Source organism: Anser anser (assembly GCF_964211835.1).
Source record: "Anser anser genome assembly, chromosome: 25".
Classification (NCBI taxonomy): Eukaryota; Metazoa; Chordata; class Aves; order Anseriformes; family Anatidae; genus Anser; species Anser anser.
The window spans coordinates 2,694,248-2,713,702 of NC_139746.1; the positions used below are offsets into that span (position 1 = coordinate 2,694,248).

The 19,455-nt window shown below is 44.5% G+C and overlaps 2 protein-coding genes across 6 annotated transcripts in view; one reads left to right on the forward strand and one right to left on the reverse strand.

Moving 5' to 3' along the window:
* The window catches only part of CPAMD8 (C3 and PZP like alpha-2-macroglobulin domain containing 8), a gene marked incomplete at its 3' end in the record, with an annotated part of 54,070 nt that extends 41,895 nt beyond the window's left edge, over positions 1–12,175 (forward strand). For 3 of the 5 annotated variants that reach the window (XM_083811268.1, XM_083811269.1, XM_083811272.1), the window contains 7 exons: positions 921–995; positions 1,350–1,455; positions 1,545–1,655; positions 2,329–2,541; positions 3,001–3,075; positions 7,901–8,066; positions 8,365–12,175. In XM_083811268.1, the coding sequence (XP_083667394.1) occupies positions 921–995; positions 1,350–1,455; positions 1,545–1,655; positions 2,329–2,541; positions 3,001–3,075; positions 7,901–8,066; position 8,365 (747 nt within the window). Of the gene's footprint in view, positions 1–920; positions 996–1,349; positions 1,456–1,544; positions 1,656–2,328; positions 2,542–3,000; positions 3,076–7,900; positions 8,071–8,364 lie in introns of those variants that run through there. The other 2 variants (XM_083811270.1, XM_083811271.1) reach the window with 2 other exon arrangements.
* Positions 12,126–19,390, reverse strand: F2RL3 (F2R like thrombin or trypsin receptor 3). Its single transcript, XM_083811320.1, has 2 exons — positions 14,815–19,390; positions 12,126–14,283 (listed from the first exon to the last, which is right to left on the reverse strand). Exons 1-2 carry the CDS (start codon positions 14,903–14,905, stop codon positions 13,208–13,210), a joined length of 1,167 nt encoding a protein of 388 aa, XP_083667446.1. The 5' UTR covers positions 14,906–19,390; the 3' UTR covers positions 12,126–13,207.
* Between the last annotated feature and the right edge of the window lie 65 nt (positions 19,391–19,455).

A 19,455-nucleotide genomic window follows, 5' to 3' on the forward strand; every position in this document is an offset into this window, starting at 1 on the left:
GGAGATAGTTACTGCATTCTCTGAGGTGGCGCAGTATTTCCATAAACAAGTGCCCTTGTTTCACTGTGTTCATGATCTACTGACCTGCAGTTAGCATGAGGAGGTGATCTACAGCATTTTTAAAATTGGCTGGGGTAGATTACGGACGATAGCACCCTAGATGTGGGAAGTACTCTTACACCTTGTTCTAATACTCCTTGGATATACAGGTTGTCCCAATAACTAAAAAAAAAAAAAAAAACCACAGAAATAGATGTATTCTGTAGGTATGACCGGTACAATGCATATTACAAATCCCTAGGCTTCAGAGGAATGGGTAGCGGAGGCCTGGCCTGACCCCATCCCTCAAACGGGAGGATGCCTAGGGCTCTTTCAAATGGCTGCTCTTTTCAAATGTAAGGATTAATTTTCCTGGCAGAAGAATGTTTTGGATTTTTCAGCTGGTGGGAGAAGGGGGGTCTTTAATAACCGGTGTGATCCAGCAGTAGTGGCCTAAGAGAGTGTAAATAAGACTTTATCGAGTGTTTTGGTGCCTCTGAGGTCTTGCTTGAGCCTTGGTACTGAAAACAATCTGGGAGCTATTCAATTAGATTATGGATGACATGTCAGGCATAGTCTGAGGGAAATAAATGTACCCCTCTCCCCAGGGACTAGGAAGAACACCCAGCATGGTGCACCTTGCAAGCGTTCCTCATCAGATCAGAAAAAAGAACACGGACAATTTTTTCCTCAGTTTTCTGACAGCAACTTCAATCCTCTTTGCACTTCCCCTCTCTCTTCCTGAACCATCCATCTCCAGCAGAAGAAATCCCTGGGTTTTAGCGTCTGACCATACATTTTCTAAGTAGTCTGAAATCTTTCTTCTTTCAAACTGTTTTCTATAAAATGAGATGAAACTAAACCTGTTCATTTTTTCCCAGTTATTGATGAACAAGCAAATTGGATTAAAAAGATATGAAGTTGATGGAAGAAAAGTCCTTTTTTATTTTGACGAGGTAATTATTTTGGTTCTTATAACTATGTTGCTTTTCAATGAAAGGCAAATGGCCAGTGGGTAGGGCATAGGTACTGTGTATTGCTGTCAATAGTCCCTTGCAGATGAGGATCATGATGCAGCTTTAAATGTCTGGTCGCCTGAGTATCTTTTCAGGTAGGCAAGTGTTGTGGTTTTTGTTGGAAACCAAAGCGTAAAAGAGGCAGTATTAGTACCTAGTATTGGAGGTACCTTCATTTTCACCAAGAGTCCAGCACAGTGTGTTACGTTAGGGCCCATGCTGCATTTATTTGTCTCTCTCTTCATTTACAGTGTAGTTTTTGTTACAATGAGTCTTTTACATCATTTCATGCAGATTCCTAGCCAGTGCATGACCTGTGTAAAGTTTCAAGCTTTCAGAGAGTATATAGTTGGGAAAACAGCTCCTGTTCCTATCAAAGTGTATGATTACTATGAGCCAGGTATGTGCCTGATTTCCTTTGATTTTTGCCACCATTAGGGCTCTAACCATAAGACTTAATTGTGATTTCTCATTCTTTTTGGCCTGCAGCTTTTGAAGCAACTCGTTTCTACAATGTGAGTGAAAACAGTCCCTTGGCTCGGGAGCTCTGTGATGGGCCAACGTGCAACGAGGTAGAGAGCTCAGCTAGCCAGTGGGTTGGTAAGTTACACCAAAGCTTAGATTTTTTTTGAAAAAGGAACCTGCAGACATAATGTCTGTGAGTTAATTAGAGGAGAACTCCAAATGATATTTAGAAAAATGTTCTATTTCGGTATCTGTATTAGTAGAAAGTTTACAGATGTCTGTGTGATAGCCGCATTAAAGTTATGACAATGAAACAGACCAATGTCGTCTGCTCTCCAGTCACCAGTGACTATTATTACTTGCTTCAGAGGCAAGATATAATGTATAAATCTGGACATACCTGTGAGAAGTGAGACATGTTAATAAACATAAAGGTAAAAACTTATTTTAAATGCAGTTTGGTTTTCTTTCTGTAAAATATCTTGTGGTAGAGTTCGTCAGTTAATTGCAGGAAGATCAAACAATTTCACTTGTCAGAGACAGGAATAACTATTCCCAGAATCTATAATTTCCTTCCTATCCTGTATGTCATCCAAACTGTGGGAGAGTTGCATTATCCTGTACCTGCAGTCTGCTGCAGCTTTCTTCCCAGAGCATTTTAGTCCACTAAGTTTGTAAATTTCTATGAGAAGTCTTAGAGAATTCAACATGAAAACTTACATAAGAGAAATAAGAAAACTGCCACCCCATCTTTCCTTTCCCCATGCTACGCAAAAATATTCCTTTGGATGTTTTCTTTGCTTTTCAGGCTTTTTTCACTCTGGACCATGCAATAATATTTTTGGCTGCTTGGAGGATGAGTATTTTGAGCAATGTATGTGTTCACGAGACTGTGGCTATGATGGGGAGCCTGTATGCGGATCAGATGGACAGATTTACCAGAACCATTGCCAGATGGAAGTAGCATCGTGCAGGAATAATACGAGGATAGAGCAGATCCCCATGTCACAGTGTTCTACGTGTAGGTTTCATTCAACTCCCTTTTTCTCTTACAACCAAGTTGGGGAACACTAGAAATCTTCATCTAAGCAAACGATAATTACTTGTGTGTGGTAGGGAAAAGAGGAGACTTCACAACATGCTTTGTGGTATTTTGCTACTCATACTGCAGGAGACTAACTTGTAAGAGCAGCTACCTACGTGGTTAGCTCAGAACTGGATTTTCTGATCTCATGAATACGTGTTTTACCAATCTTAATGAACCTGAGAAAATCTGGTAATATTGCTTATCTGAGGTGAATAATCCTAGGTAACAAATACTGTCCATTAAGTTTAATGTACTTTGGAGGTTCCACATGGGCTTTCAAGATGTGCTGTTTGGTATACCTGAACTGAGTATATCACCACCTTAAATTGAGACATTTTCTAGAGAGTCATTAACAAACTTTATGACCAATGCGTTTTCCTATTTTACTTACAGCCAAGAATTTGCCAGAAGAAAGGGAGACGCACTCCCACACAGCTGAGCAACCCAGTGTACAACAAATTCCAACAGGTAATATCATACCTTTGCATTTATCCAAGGCTTTTTTCTTTAAGAAGTTTAAAGCTTATCCTATCATTATACAAAAGTATACATAACTCCTAAGCATGTTTAAATAAAGATGCTGAATACCTTTATCTTATAGAAAAGACAGAACAGAAATCAGAAAAAATGAAGTCATCAAGGAAATTTAGGGTGATAAGCGTTCGGCTACAGACTGTCTTCCAGTCCTTTCAGAAATTCTTGCATGATACCTGCTGGATTCGGTGCACATGCCAATTTCTATGAACAGTTGCCTAAATCTTGCAAGTGACCATACTGTTTTCTCAGCCTTGGTATATTTGAGCAATGCTTCGGTCTTTTCTTTAATATCAAGCTGGAAAGATCCCATCTGAAACCAGGCTGATGTAATATGTCTCCACAAACAACTGAGCAGTACATGACAACAGACAAAACCATTGCAAAAACTAGAATCCAGGTGGATCAACTTCTGTTCATAGTTCTGTGTAAAAATTGAGCTGGCAGTCCCGATTCTTTCAGAGCTGCTGTTTGGAATAAAGGCCTTAGTGAGCAAAAATTTTAAGGTCAGTAGATGGAGTAGCCAGGAATTTGGCTGCTCATTTTATTTGGTGCTTATATTCATACATTTTTTTCCAAGACTCATGTCAGACTTGCTCCTGGCTCACAATAAATCTCACCAAGAAGCAGTGGAGGGTCAATAGAATAGTTTGTTTCATGCTGTTTCTAGTAAATAAACTGGACTAGATTTTTCCTGGCTGCTTTCCACTCATTAATTTTTCCCTGGCCTCTAACTCTCCCAACAAATTGGTAAAAACAAGTTAGTTCTTCAAGAGAAGTCTCCATGCCTTCCCATATCCTTCTTGTGCACCAAAGTTCAGGCTTCATGTGTCCAACATGAGATAGGCTGTCCTGTTCTTTACCCTTCTGCTCTGTGGAAGCTGACGGATGTTTGTCTTAAGGTGTAAAATCATGGTGAATGCTCTGTCATGACTATCTCTGTAGGTTGTCCGGTCTTAAAGTGTTTTAATGCCTCTCCTATTTTCCCTCCCTTTGTTTCTGAACTTAATGTGAATATATATCAGATCGCTGTCTGTCAGAATAACTGAAATGAATGCTTGTTGTCTTTTATTCTGTGCAAATGCAATGCACCCAGCATGGAAACAGTTCGCAATCTGAACCCTATAAAGCAGCATTCCCAAACTGCTCTGTAGGACGTTGCTGGTATGCAAGTTCATAGTAAGTGTTTTGTTGCTGGTCTACAAAATGGGACTGCCATTACATTGTTTTCAAATACATTTTTGTTAGGAATATGGTTATCTGGGAAAAAAATGTGGAACTTGACAGTAGTCCACAATACAAACATTTTCGGAACAGTGTTTCTGAAATAATCTGCATTGAAACATCGAAGAAAAATATCCCTCTGTTTCCTGTTTTAAACAGACAAAGGTAGTGTTGTCTCAGTAGGCTATCAATAAGATCAAAAATGGCAATTCAGATTGTGTGTGTGTGTGTGTGGCATTTGTATGCACATTAGATTAATAACCACATGTATGCCATAAGGATATGTTAAAGTGCTCACAAATGGTATGAGCTTGCTGCATTCTAGGATCTGTGAGTGCTAAAGCAGAGAGTCTCCTGGAAGGCTGACACTCTTCTGAAATGAGCTGTCTGAGCAGCCATGGCAGAGTGAGCATTCAAAAATAAAACAGACTAAATCCTGCATCAGGAAAAGCGCCCAGCATGTGATTTTCATTAATCCTCTGGCCTCCTCTCAGGTCAACCACACGGTACATGAATCAAAGTTTAACAAATGAATGAGTCCCTCCTTATACGTGGGTCTCATTTGGGCTCACTGGTTTGTTAGCATTGAAGCATGTGATTGGTTTAAGTCGACTCAGGTGCTCTGGGTTTCTAGTGAAAGTTCTGATGAGCCATGTCAAAATTTGTGGTTTCCTTAAAGGATGCAAAACTCCAGGAGCCAAATCAAGATTAGGGCAGGTTGGTGGAACCGCCTCAGTGTGTTAATCTTCAGGAAATACCATTTTCGTGCAGAACCTCGTGGTGTTTATATTGTCTGAAATCCTTCTGTATTTGCCATATGACTTGTGCAGGCTCAGCTCGGTTTGATTGATGCTTTCATTGTTAGCTCTTGTCTATGTTACCCCAGCAATGGAAACAATGAGAGCCAGCTTCCTTCCAGCAAACAGTGGGGAACTTCATAATGTGTTTGGGCTCACTCTGGCAAACAGACTTGCAGTATAGTTCCATATACCCCAGTGAGTTTGCTAGAATAAACAGCAGCTTATGAGTTATGCTATGCAAGGTAAGTAATCATATGTGGCTATCCTGAATAGTCAGGATGCAGTGCTTCTTGTGGCACCTAGCTGTTGTCAAAGCATCTGAACTGCCTTTCAGAAGTCTGCAGCAGATGTTGCAGCAAGTGAGGCAGAAGGCTGAGGTTTGTTCCTAAAACCATAACCTTTTTTTGCCCAGATGGGTAGGTTCTCTTTGCAGCTTCAGAAATATTCTCTTGATTTAGTGAGAAGAGTGCAGGGTGACAGGACTCAACAGAAGAGAAAGCCAAGGGGAAGCACTCATGACCAAATCCCCTTCCTCAGCTGTTCATTCTTACAGGTGAACTAGTGAGACTCGGAGATGGAGCAGGCTCTTCGTGAGTAGCATGGACCCACCTCTGCCTCTAAGCATTGTGGCTCTGCCTGCATTCTTTCACAGCCTGTTCCAGTCATGTTTATTTGGAATGAAAGCTCTTGGAGCAGGAGTTTGGTTGCCAAGTGGGCTATTGGTGTGTTTAGTGCCTTTCTGTCTGTGGCTTTCCTCAGACTGTTGTCACACTAGGCTACAAAATTATGGGTGGATTTCAGAGCCTAAGGGATCCTCGGTAGCTCTGGTACCATCTCTCTGGTGCAGTGGTCCTTCGATTGCTTCCACAGATCTTTAATGTTCTTCTGAAATTGCCTATATCCTCTCTACCAAAAATGCTAAATGTGTAGCTGATGGGGCTGGAAGATATGTTGATATCACAGTAAAATTGTGCTTCTGCAGGTATTCGATGGAAAAGCGTGGATCAAAGTGTGGTGCAGCAGCACTCAGTGGTATCAGTGGTGCTGTAGTGTCGCACTCTGTGCTGCTCTGAGCAGGCAGCCAACCCTGCTCCATGCTGTTTGACACCTCAGCCTTCTCCCCGCAGCTGGAGCCATATTATTTGTACAGTTCTGCTCCAGCAGTTAGGAGGTCCAGGACCTGGAAGCAAATTCTTGGTGGTATTACGATTCTTTTATTTGGTGTCATTATTTTAAATAAATAACTAAACAAACACTCTCCCATCCACCATCACTAGCATCTAATGGGAATGTCAGAGTGAGCTCTGCTTCTAGATGGAGTCATCCTGCAACACTCCCTGGCGGGCACACCGTTCACAGGAGCGCTGTTCTTTTAGGATTGATTGAACTGGCAATGGGCCACTTTTCCTTTCACCCCATCAGTGTTCAGCAAACATTGGCTTAGGCGCAAACATTTGGAGATGGGGGAGTGGTTTGCATGCAACAGGAAATGTCGGCCTTTCATCTTTGCTTTGACTCCAGTCCTGCATTCCTAGGAAGAGTGAGGTCTGTGATGTTAATTCTGTCCCTGGTGGACAGCAATCATCCATTCGTAGAACAACTTCATGATCTGGCAGGTTCTCACATGGAGAAGGCCAAGAAGAAGTGAACACAGACTGACTCTGCTTTCAGGCAAGCATTCCCTTGCCTAGGGCTGAGCCTGTTGCTGGGAGGATGTGGGAGGCAACAGGGAAGCCTTCAGATATTTTATTTCTAGAGAACAAATGTTTTCAAAGGCCTTGACAAGTGTTCTCCTTAAATAAAGCAAGCTTTTATGAGGGGGACTTTTCCTCCCTGCAACAACTATGTTTCAGTGATTGCTTTGGTTTGGATTAGAGCAGTGTATATAGAAAGCAAACAGGCAAGATGAACAGCTGAGCTGGCTCAGGGAACAGCTTAGGAAACAGGGACCTATTGATATTCCTAGAAGTTTTATCTTGCAGCCTTACCCTCTGGACAGAGGGCAGTCACCCACTGAGAGGCACAGCCACTTTGAGAGGGATGTGCACTGTGTGAGCGACCTGCCCATGTCTTAGTATTGGCTGGAGTGAATGCATGGGGGAGAAGTATCCATTCCTGCCTGTTCCTGTCTTAAATGCTAGAATTTCCTCAGTGGTATGAGACTGTGCTGAAGCAGACATATCTCAGCTATTGCTCAGCTTATGACTTAGTGAAAGATGAAGTATTTTCAGGGTGTGGTGTAAGATATGTGACATCACAGATGAGGTATTTTCAGAGTGCAGTGTAACACATCTGTGACATCCGGTATTCCCAAAGATATCTGACTTTTATTTTGATTCTATATAGATTGTAGGGTGAACTGGTTCCTAACTTAATCATCTCAGTTAATGCCTAAAATTAGATACTTTAAAATGAGATTTAGAGATTTTTCAAATTGCCTGGCACTTTGATTCCTTTTATTTTTTACAGCGTCCGGATCTCAGAAAGAGATCTCAAAAATTGCTATCTACAGCAGCTTTTCTACCTGTATGTGAATCTATGCATGCATGCACTGGACTATTGACATGTGTAGCCTCCTTTTCACTGTGAGACACTGATTTGGCTCCTGTTTTGTCTCTCTTCTTACTATTCCTTCCCTCTATTGTCATTCCAATTCTCTCTGTGATGCAATATGTGATGCTGAAATGCAGTTTCTTTGGATAAAGCAAAAGCTGAGACTACGGTTTCCTTTCCAGCAGAGGAAGGCCCTCCACCACAGTCAGATCTGTCATATTATTCCTATGAATACGACCCGGACCCCTATGCCTCTGAAGCTGACATTTTTGAGATTGTGGCAGAGCTGACGACAGCAAGCACATTAAAAGTGGACAAGATTCAGGAAGCAGTGACCACAGTAGAATGGTGAGCTGGAGAGTGTGGGGGATTGTAAATCTGGCTTGTTAGTTATAATTTACTAATTCATATGTTGGGTCAAGTGTATTCAGCTCCTCAAAATGGGCATTCTTACAAGCGACTTGCTAGCCTCTTTAGCAAGGAATCACCAGGAACAAGATCTCGCTGGGACAGCGTCCAAGTCTTCATGGTCTGGATGTCTCCATTCCTAGCAGCTTTTAAGTTTTTCTCTGCCCAGCCTCAGTGATGTTTCACAAAGATATGTAATGGGAAAGTGACTTTTTTCATCATGTTCTCTTTTCAACAGAAATATATAATTTAAAAAAGAGAAGAGGCTCAGAATCAACTCCTGTATGAGTTTGTTCCAACAGACGACCTGCTGCAGAACAGAAACCGAATGATGACTACTTCCTGATGCCCTCAGAACTGTAGGCTTTGCTGCCCCACGGGGGTGGATCTGGAGCGCTAAGGGGGACACTCAGCATTATTCTTCTGTCAATTTTCCTGCCTTTTGTGCATCCTCCTAGGATTACTTCCAAGGATGGGAAGCCAATATACTGTGCCCTCTAGGTGAGAAAAATAGGGGCTGGAATTCAAACTTATAGACCTTTTCAAAATGTTTTCTCTATTATCAGGATACTGCAAATGCCATTTCCTAGCTACATTTAGAAGCTAAGTCCAGGCCTCGTGCTTAGCTGAACTGCTGTTTGAGGAAGGATGGCTGAGGAGTTTTCTCTCAAATTATTATAATAAAAATCAGTATGTTTTGCTAATTATGACATAAGAGGCTAATCATCTTCTCTAGCCTGTAAGTCTACTGTACCCACAATTATGTCCTACAAGAGGAAAAACTGCCCTAATGCCTCCATGTTCAGGAAAGATGTTGGGAGGTCCATTTCACAAGAGAAAACTCAAATCCACTGTCAGACAGGGCTGAAAAGTTTCAGGTGGGGAGTTTGCTAGCCATAGCAGTGACCAGGATCTGGTGGGTGAGCCCTCTTCATTTTGCACTATGTGCTGATGAGGTTTGCTTGCAGCCTTCTCAGCTCTGCAGCCCCTTTCCTCCTTGTAACCCTGACATGAACTGACCCAAGGCACAGTCCTTTTAAGTGCTCGCCTGACTTCACCAATCACTTTTATCCTGCTCCCACCAGCATTCCCATACAATGATTTTTTTTTCTGGATATGGTAATCTATGCATAGGCCCTGGGCCTGCTTGCCAGTACAAATCACTGGTGTCACAGAGACTGGACTCCCTTAGAATGACCTGCCCCAAGCAATGTGGTAAAACTAAAAACAAAAGCTGTGTGTTTCCAAAAGTGCATGAGCCAAGACTTTTTGGTTTCCCTTCCTGCCTGGAGCAGCATTGTTCTCTTTGGAGGAGTTAGATGCAATTGCCTGTTGCAAAATAGTGTTAATATTTTATCTTCCCACGTCTATTGTTACAAGGACCCAGAGTGGGGTGGAAACTCCTTTTGAGGGTGTTTATTGGTGAATGGAAACAGGAAAAAGCCCAGCTCCATTCATTTTTAGGGCTTGTTTACACAGGAACCCTGACAAGAATATATCCCAGTATAGACATTCCATTCCAGAATAAAAGCAATTTTATTCCAGAAAACTGTCTACATGGGGACAAAACAGGAGGTATCCCAGAAGTTGGGCATTTGTAGTTTCCAGTCCTTTTTTGTCTGGGGCTAGATATTTGCAGAATGTAACTGACACGATGAAGGTCTGGGTCTTGAAGTTCTCAGAAATTTCAGAACTGCTTTGTTGGCAAGTTACCAAGCCTTCCTTCGTGGCTGCTGTGAGCTCTCCTCACAGCATCTTGACGTGGCTGTTGCCCGTATGCACCCACTGCTTCTCAGCAGAGTTTTTTGCCACGTCTCTTCAGTGTGTATGAACAGACCACGTCCTCACTGTGTCCCCACTGCACAGCAGAAGCACTGGCGGCTGCATTCCTGTCTGGCAGGTAAATAAATGCCTTTAAACTAAATTCCATCTCCTGTAAGCAACTGGCCTGGCAGATGCTAGCTATTGTGTACACACACAGGACTGAGTCAATATTTATTCCCTGGGTAAATAACAGACCTAGTATGAGCTGCAACAAGAGGTTGTTTTGTTGTTTCTTTTTTTTCCCCTTTTCTAAATATCAAAGCTGCACAATACAAACCCTGCTGTTTGCTGGTTCCAGCCTCAGCTGTTTAATGCTTCAAGGCTGGAGAATGAGACGTTTGGTCACCCTGATAATGTCTGTGTGAGTGGCTTCCCACAGAAGATGGGACCTGTGCTCAGGGTTCTTCAGCCTCCTGTCCTCTGTCCCCTCTGTCCCCTTCTGGCTTTAGTTTCCCTGTCTCATCCATTTAATGCTTGTAGATAGATATTTTAAGTAATTTCATATTGCTTGATCCTCTCATAGATCCATGGGCAGTCAGACAGTGTCACCACTGGGGACAAGAAGATGAAGGTAGGGAGATTCAGCTTAGTATTAAACGTGACTTCCTTCATTTTCCTCAGTCTCTGTTACATGTAATCCACTAATTCAAGATACAAACATCTCCCCATTACTGCCAGCTAAATTTCTCCTTGGTGCCAGCCCATCAATCATGGCTTTGGTCTGTGGGCTCTCTGGGTGCCAGAGCACGCACCTGTTTGAGGCAGGGGAGTCTTGCTTCTGTTTTACCACTAGAAGAACTGACAAAGAGTCCTGGACCCCTAGCAGGCAGAGGCAGAGCAGCCTCAGTGTCCTAAAATGGTTCTAAATGGGACGCTGCATGTGAGGTCATGTGCCAGGTTTCCTGTACCCTAAAGCCTGACATCACCTTGGGTGCCTCTTCACAGCTTTCAGGGAAATCATTAGTCCATCGTCTCTTCTTCCTGTGTTCCTTAGGTACATATTGGCAGCTCTGCCTCCCCTCACTCCTGCCACCAAACTAGCTCCTTTCTAGAGTTAAAAATCAGTCATTTCATTTAAGGAATCAAATAAAGGAACCTACAAATACACACCTGTTTGCATTTTCTCCCTTATTACAGTAGTAACGGAATAGGTCTCTGTCCTCTCCACCTCAGCTGCTGGTCCGTAGCTTTCCCCTGTCCCCAGGTTGTTCCTGTTTCTTGTTATCGTCAGTAATTCTTATCCAGGAAAAAAAATTAATACCTATTTTTCTTCCTTTCTTCGAAGTCCTACGTGTAATACACAAACTCTTAGGGCTAGATCCAGGAGGACCACTTGACACAACATAGCCATATCAGACTCAGTATTACTCAAGAAAAGCAGAGCTTCTGCTTCTTTGGGCTTTGAATTGTTTGTGGCTTAGAGACATATGCCTCCCTCTGTCAGAGGTGCTTCTCCTTTCCTTTCTCTGATGGTCCCTCACTGCAAAAGGAGAAAAGTGCTGGTGGGTTTGTAAGACACAAATTCCTACATACATCAAGTTACATTACTGAATAGCTACAGCAGTGCTAGTTATCAGTGATTTTTGCTTGCAATCCTTTCAATGAAATTAATATTTATATATTTGTAACTGTACATTATGCAGAGTAATCATTACCATGGTATTTATTTTAAAGCAATAGTTCCCTTGTCCTTTCTTGTCCAAGTGTTTTGGCCTTGCCTCTTTCCCTCCTCCTTAATCAGCCTCAGTAGGAAACAAATATCAGAAGAATGTTCAGTTTGTTTGAATAGCATCATTGAAACAACAGCACTTGCTTTGCTGACACTGATTATTGATATTTAATGCAGAGTAACCTGGTTTTCATTATTGTGGATAGATGATCTATTTGGAAAACCTCAGCTCAGTTTGTTGGTTGTTTTTGTTGTTGTTGTCGTTTTTGCAGTACTTGCTATTTCTGACTGAGTGACAGTAGTCTTGGCTTGCAGCCTGGCTCCACCACATCTCCTGCGTTCAGTAGCTGGCACGTTCTCTGTACGTGCACTGCTGCACCCGTAGGAGATGGGCTCTAGTTTTTCACCTGCATTTCACCCCTGCACGTACATGTAAACGCAAACAGTTCTATGATCATTTTTGTTTTGTTCACACACAACTTAGCAAGTCTGAGTCCAGAAAAGGGTTTGTTTTAGATTATGATAAATATTTTATTAAAAACTGATTTTAAAACAATGCTGTTTGTCTCTCTTTATTCACATTGTAGGCTGTAAGCTTGTTTGATCATAGATCACAGAAGTCATGCCTTTACCCATAAAACTGAAGAATTCAGGAACTCCAAGGAAGTTGATCACTCATTTTCTACCTTGTGCCTCACTGGGTTATTCCCAGAGATGAGCTGGCTCTATTTTGTCAAATTTGCCACATGCTCCAGGATTGAGCAACAAGCTTGGTTCATAAACGCGAGGTCTCGATTGCGTGTGTCATTAAGCAAAAGCAGTGATGAGTTTCTAGAGTGAGCGTTTGCTCAATTCCTTCCTGAATGTTTCCCTTCAAGAGACATAATACAGTCTTTGCCTCAGAGCAATCATGGATGCCGAGGATCATAGGATGAATGAATAGGATTTTTTACACTTATTACCAACAATGGGCTGGCATTACCATGGTGGTGTTCCTTTGTTCACTAGTCAAGCCAAGAATGTAAGTGGTAGAAAAGCTAGTGCTGTACATTCTCCTGACAGAGGAGTATTTTATTTCAGGAGAATACATTCCACATAGGCACCTCCTAGTGCTTTTGGAATGTTTAGAAATTTGATTTTGCTAAATGCCTGTTCTTTTTCAGTTTTAGGTAAAAGGACTATGTGTTCAAAGACAGCAAGAAAGCCAGTAGCAGAAAAGGAAACAGAAAGCAGATAGCAACCAGCTTGCAACGTGTATTAGGAGAAGCAGACTGAGGTATGTTAGCAAAAGCATCCCTGGCAATATGAGACTAGATGAGAAGTTAGGTGCAGTGTCCCAGTAACAGATCTATTCATGTTCAGCACTCCACATCTTATCTGGACTCCACACTTTTCAGGGAATGCTGTGGCCTAGGTTTATTTGGTCTCAGCCATGCAGACAGAAGAACGTGGCTCTTCCTTACCAGGACTCGCCTACTAGGACGTACTGCTTGCTGCTCTGGATGAAACCTGTGAAATCTCAGCACTCACTGTCTTATCCCCACTGTATGTTGTGAGTGCCTTGGGAGCAGGGAGCTGGGCTGGAGGCTTATACCAGCAAATCCTTGGAACTTTTCTGAGGGAGAGTTTCTTTAGAGGTTTTTAAGGATGTGGTGGTTTTTTTGCTGTGATTGAAGAATCTCCTCCTCACCTTATCCCGGAAATCTTCAGAAACATAGTAGTAGACGAAGGGGTCAGCACAGCTGTTAAAGGTGCTGATGGCCAGGCTCACCATGTAGCTGATATACAGGTTACCGTACAGCTTGGAGTGATAGCTGGAGTAATGAACGAGGAGGAGAACGTTGCTGGGTGTGTAGAAGGCCACGAGTGTGAACAGCACGAGAGCTGTGAGCTTCATGGAGTAGGAGTAGCGCTTGCCGTTGTCCAGGAGGGCTCGCAGTACTGAGCAGTAGCTGAACAGCATCACCACCAGAGGAGCAAGGAAAGCGCAGGCAATGAGGCAGATGAAATAGTAGAAATAATACCCGTCATCCTCGTGCCTGGGGAGAACGTCGTGGCACAAGGTGGTGCCTGCTCTGTACAGGGGATACGACTGCTGCTGCAGAGTCAGGGGCAGGGTGAGGGCAGCAGCACAGAGCCAGATGGCAGTGCAGGTACAGGCAGCAAAGGCAGGGGTGCGGAAAGAACGGGAGAAGAAAGGATGCACCACAGCCAGATACCGGTCGACACTGATGCACGTGAGCAGCAGCACTGAGCAGTACATGTTCCCGTAGAAGAAAGCCGTGGTGACCCGGCACAGGCCTTCCCCAAAGGGCCAGTTGTTCCCCAGGAAATAGTAGAAAATCTTGAAGGGCAGCACCAAGATGAGCAGCAGGTCTGCTGCAGCCAAGTTCATCAGGAAGACAGTGGAGGTCAGCTTCTCAGCCCTGGTAGCCAGGACCCACAGGGCCAGCCCGTTTGAAGGCAGCCCCACAAGGAAGACGAGGGTGTAGAGGCAGGGGATGAGCCGCACGGTGACCACGCTATTCAGCTGAGAGCGTGTGGCTTCATGTATCAACAGGTACGTGATGTTGTTTATCGTTATCTTTTCCCCTGGGATGGCTCGGGGACACGGTGTGATCTCTGGTGTCATTACCTGCTCGTTGGTGGCGTTCTGAGAGTAATCTGTCGGTGCAAACACAGTCTGTTACTTGCTTGCATGCGAATGCTAGCACTTTGCAGAACAGGCTGGATACACGATGCTTACACCAAACACTAAGGTTTTGCATTTTATGCTGGGGTCCCTTGCAGTAAGAGTATTCTGTAAGATGTTGTGCGATGGGCAGAAAAAGCTGACTCACAGAGTTAGGTGTGCAAGAATAACCATCAGCGACCTTACTGAAAACTTACACGACTGCTCTGTTTGGTGGTGTCCCACCGCTCACAAACGATTGCTATGGCGTGCAGTTATCAACAGGCCTGGGGGAACACGGTGCTTCCTCTGCCCAACTGTCAAAAGAATCCACTTCACCCCCTTTCTTTCCCTTTCGTAAGCATCTTCTATCACCTCCTGCTCTAATTTGAGTATGCATCAATCTCAATTAGAGCGTGCACCCATGTGATAACATGACAAAAATGAGTTTCCAGGGATCTTAAGAAGGTACCTAGTATCCAGTACTTTAAGAAACGATTTTTCACCCGAAGATGTGCACTCACCATCGTATTCTGGAAAGGCCAGGCAGAGTCCCCAGAAGGCACAGCAGAGCACGAGCCGGGGTGACAGCCGTCCGTTCCTGGAGGTCTCCATTCTGGTGTGGCAACCGGGGAGCTGCTGGGCTCACAGCTGTGTGGGAAAGGCAGTCGTGTAGTGACCGTGCTTACGCATTTCCTTCTCGCAGTCCTTAACGCACGGAAGCACCAGGCTTATCCTGTGAAGCTGGAGGCCTAAGGGGGTTGTCACGACATCCCTACAGTCTGTTGAGTCCAAGCAGAGACGTAGCTCCAGTGGCAGCCACGGGACCAGGATGGATGCACGTATCCAGGTCCATGGGAGCTGTGTCTCATTGTCAGAGCTCAAATGACTCATTTTGGGCTTCCCTCCTGCTCCAGAATATTCCTGAAAATGAAAAATGTCACATCTGACGCACTTTGAATTTGATGTAGCGTGTAAACTGAATCGAAATGCCTCTGAGCTCCTGCAGCCAGCATCCTTCCACTCCAAGTGGCTCCACATATTTCAGGTCTTTTCCCACACTAACTCAACAAGTTGGGAAGACATCGTCCCCTCACATAAACATAAATGAAGTACTGGAGAGCTGCAGATCCAAATAAACCTCCCAAGCTCCTAGGGATTCACAAGGCTCTTATGGCCTCATTTTGTGACAGTTCAGGGCTTTTAGTGGCTGCCTTGCAGTCCCCAGATCAGGCTGGGCCTTTCAGAGTTCTTCTATTTCTTTATTTATATGCTTCCAGGGCAGACAGGGAAATGAACTGCACCTTCCTTCTTGAGCTGGCTGCAGAGGTTAATTAAAAGCCCCGTGAGTCGGATCTGTTTGCACTTGAAAGCAGCAGCACTAGCACGCGCCAGCCTGGGGTGCCGTAACATCCAAGCGATAAGTGGCAAGATCCCATGGCTGACGGAGACGTGCTGCTTCCACTGATAAACCCCCAGGACAATGGAGAGCAGCTCCGTCCAGCAGGAAAGGGGCCTGACAGGGGTCCACAGGAAGCCTCTGCTGTGGGGCAGATAATGGTGAATTTCACTCACTCTTGCCCAAGAGCTGTGTTTTTCCTAGAGATGTGCAGCCTCCACCCAGTGAACCCCTAAAAGAGTAGAGCACTCCTTACTAGCTAGCAGCCTGGAGCAGCAGCATGCTGCTGCCACATACCTGCTGCTTGCATGGAGATGGTGACTCTCATAGGGTTGTAAGAAGGACCCTTTGCACTGGCAGATGTTCCCTGAGCCTTTAGGACTGTAACAAGATTCTTTGCTGGTTCCCCCATCCTCTAACTTTTGAGAGTGTGAGTCTCTTCCTTGTTCTGTCTTGATAATGTCACTGGGGAAGTCCCAAATACTCTCCCATCATCTGCATATGAGCTCCGTTAAGCTTCCCAGTAATCCAGAGGGTGGGCAGGAGGTCGGAGCTTGAGAGGCTTCTGCTTTTTAGGCTGTTGCTCTCTAGTCCCCTGCCTGGCTCTGCAAGGAGGTAAAGACAGAAGCTGGAGCCTGGGCAGTAAGAATTGTAAATTTGGTTTGGCAACCTGAGGAGGAGTTCAGTTCTTTCTCCTCAGCTTATGAATGGCCTCTTCTGTGAAGGTTGCAAATCTGAGCCTGGCTGCTGTTTGATGAGATTCCTCTATTCCAAGGAGAAAATGATCCTATTTCCTTTGCTTTCACCATATTCCCACATCCTTGTGCCGAGCGTGTCGAGAGGTGGGGTTCCACTGGCAGGGACAGGGAAGATGCAATGTTAGATGTTTTGCTTTTGTGATCCTCTCAGGATTTATGAACCATTACAGAATGACTCATGTGGCCGCATATTTTCCATGCCTCAACCAGGATCCTTTCCATGCTCTGTATGCAAAAAATTAGACATAATCAGGTTCAGATAGTGTGCAAATCGCAGCCCCGCTTCCTATGGCCAGGTCTCTGGAGTGGAGCAGAGAGAGGTTATGCCTTGCCGTAGCCTTCATTTTTCAGATGCTGTGTGATCTTTAGTGACTGCTTTAGATGCAGAACAGCTTGCATGAAAATTCTAATGCCAGAGGTTTGTCACGGCTTGTTAACATCTCTTTAAGTCGTGTGATCCCTGCCCTGTGGGGTAACAATTTGGTTTTAAAGCTATTCGTTGTGCAATAGGCCATCTCCTGGGAGCAGGCACGCTTTTCTTCCATGGCTCTGAACCCTGAAGATGTAAGGAGAACAGGTTAGGGATTTTAAAGCTCTGAGGGAGGGTACAAACACGACCTGCCCTGCCCCAGACATACATCTTTAAGGCCTGGAAGAACAAACTTTGGGAGGCAAATGGCATCTTCATAATGGGGCTTACATTTTGCTCTGTTCCAGGAGCTCCAGGGAGTTCTTCAGCTGCAAGCCAGGTGAGAAGACATCTTAGTGCGGCTAATACCTGCCCCAGGCTGAGCTCGCGTTTGCTTTGCAGACACGAGGAGCAGCTGACTGTGGAGGCAGCGGCTCTGCCTTAGCGCCAGCAGCACGGAGCATTTCCACCAGTGTCAGCACAATGTCACATTTTCCATGAGTGCAGTACGGGCCCTGCCTTTCCCAGCCGCTGGGTGTGCAAGCATCTGAGACTTCTCAGAACCACCAGGCACAGAAACTTCCACCGACTATTGAAATAGAAACGGTGGGCCTTTTGAGCAGGATCCCCCACATCCCAAATCTGCCTTTGCGGGCTCTGGCACCTACAGGCTGACTTCATGCCCTGGGCACTTCCTGACTTCTCCAACTCATCCTCCTCTCATTTTGTGGAGTCTCACACCATCACCCTGCGAGCTGCCTGGCTCCAGGGAATCTGTGCCCCTCTTCTGCTTGTCCTGCTCTTCTCTTCCACTGGGATCCCACCCATAGCTTTTCCCTTCCATTCTCTTGTTTGTTTTCTCCTCACCACTTTGTTAGCTTTATGCCGGTACAATATTCTTTGGGAGACTTTCCTTTTTTTGACAATTTCACTTCTGCTTGCACTTTTCACTCCAGAGGGTAAGAAGCCCACGCGAAGTTATTATTCGGGAATGGCTGAAGTTTATTAGCATCACTCTAACTCACTAGATGTTCTGCAATAGTTTCTTTTGGACTTTTCTCAGCAAGTTATTGACACTGGGGTGAGGGCTACCCTGCCTGATACAGCCATCATCCCTTTTCAGCACTGGGCTTCGATTCATCCTTTAGAACAGGTATGGATTAGCATTGCTAGACTTTAATTTAGTCTTAAATTTTGAGGAGTGGAAGAAAGAGGTTGCCTCTGGTTTCTTTAGGGTAGCTAGGTTCTAATCCAGAGGAATGGCTAAAGCATGAAGGAAACCTTAACTCGTGTTTACACACACACACTTCTAGGATACCTGTCACTTGTTTTCAGCCCCCTCTCTCTCCGTGCATCACCGTGATACAGTAACATGGAAAAAAAAGTCCTGAAATACTAAATACCGCGTTTGGGTATTCCCTTTAGCAATTCTTAATTTAATTTATAAAATCATTAGCTCTTACTCCATCCTGCAAACCTGAAAGATATTTTAAGCTGTCTGTCACTGCCAAATGACCGTCCACTTGCCGAGATCTCCAACTGCTTTTGGGTGATGTCAGCTCTGGCTGTCCCTCCACAGGGCCTTTCGCCTCCCCTAGAGCACGGGGAACGTTCTTTGTGAGGAGTCCAAGGTCTCTAAGAGGAGACTCTTGTGTAAAGTGTACTGCGTCCTCTGAGACGCCATTACCATCATTTTCATCAAATTATTTCATACAATTTATGCAGCAGAGGAATGTTATTAGGAGAACAACAGTTTGTTTCCCTGTGAGCGAGCAATACGCTGCACAGAAAGGAGAGTTGCCTTTTGTTATGGCAACGGAAGTGTTGAGAATGATGTAAAGGAAACTCCTATCAGATCTGGGTCACATCACGACAGCTTAATTTGCAAAATCTACACACTCAGTTGTTGTGCAGAGCTCACAGGGAAAACAGTTAAACATGTTATTACCCAGGAATTTGGGGAGGTTGAGGGAAAGGCGGGGTGGGGGTAATTTTCATGGTTGCAGTTGTATTGTCTTAACCTGGAGCAGATGTGCTTATAGATTTCGGAACTGGAATCAGTCACTTTCTTGAACGGCTGTTGTATTTAGCGTGCGAGTACTTGGGGGCCAGGCCTGGACCACATTTTTGTGCCACACCTCTCAAGGAAAAGGTGCTGCTAGAAATAAACCAATCTGCAAAAAGATACGCTCGGCTGGCACTATACAATGTCTTCTTTTGATACCTATCTCCACATGGAGCAACTGTGCCATCTCATGGACCTCTCTGCTCTCATCCAGACATGGGCCTTTGCTCCAAGGGAGGTCTTGGCAGCACACGCCTAAGTACAGAGCCACAGGCACCATCTTCCTGTATGGGATCTCCTACTGCACGCCTTTTCCAGGAAACTTGTTTCCCTTTTATGTCAGGTAGTGCTCTAATGTACCACTGGAGGTAAGTTTAAAGATTTGCTGCCTGCTCTCCCGTGGAAGCGAGTTGGCACACATCAGAATCATTACATTCTGCAGCCTCCCTGCAACTGCTCGAAGGGAGCTTCATCCAACTTTTCAATTGCATTTTTCTACCATTTAAAATTCAGCTTCAGGTGCACAACCATCAC

Excerpts from the sequence above, each read along its gene's own strand:
- F2RL3 (XM_083811320.1), bottom strand. The coding sequence starts at position 14,905 with ATGGAGACCTCCAGGAACGGACGGCTGTCACCCCGGCTCGTGCTCTGC. Across the intron at positions 14,284-14,814 it reads GGCCTTTCCAGAATACGATG|ATTACTCTCAGAACGCCACC; the intron begins GTGAGTGCACAT and ends TTGCACCGACAG.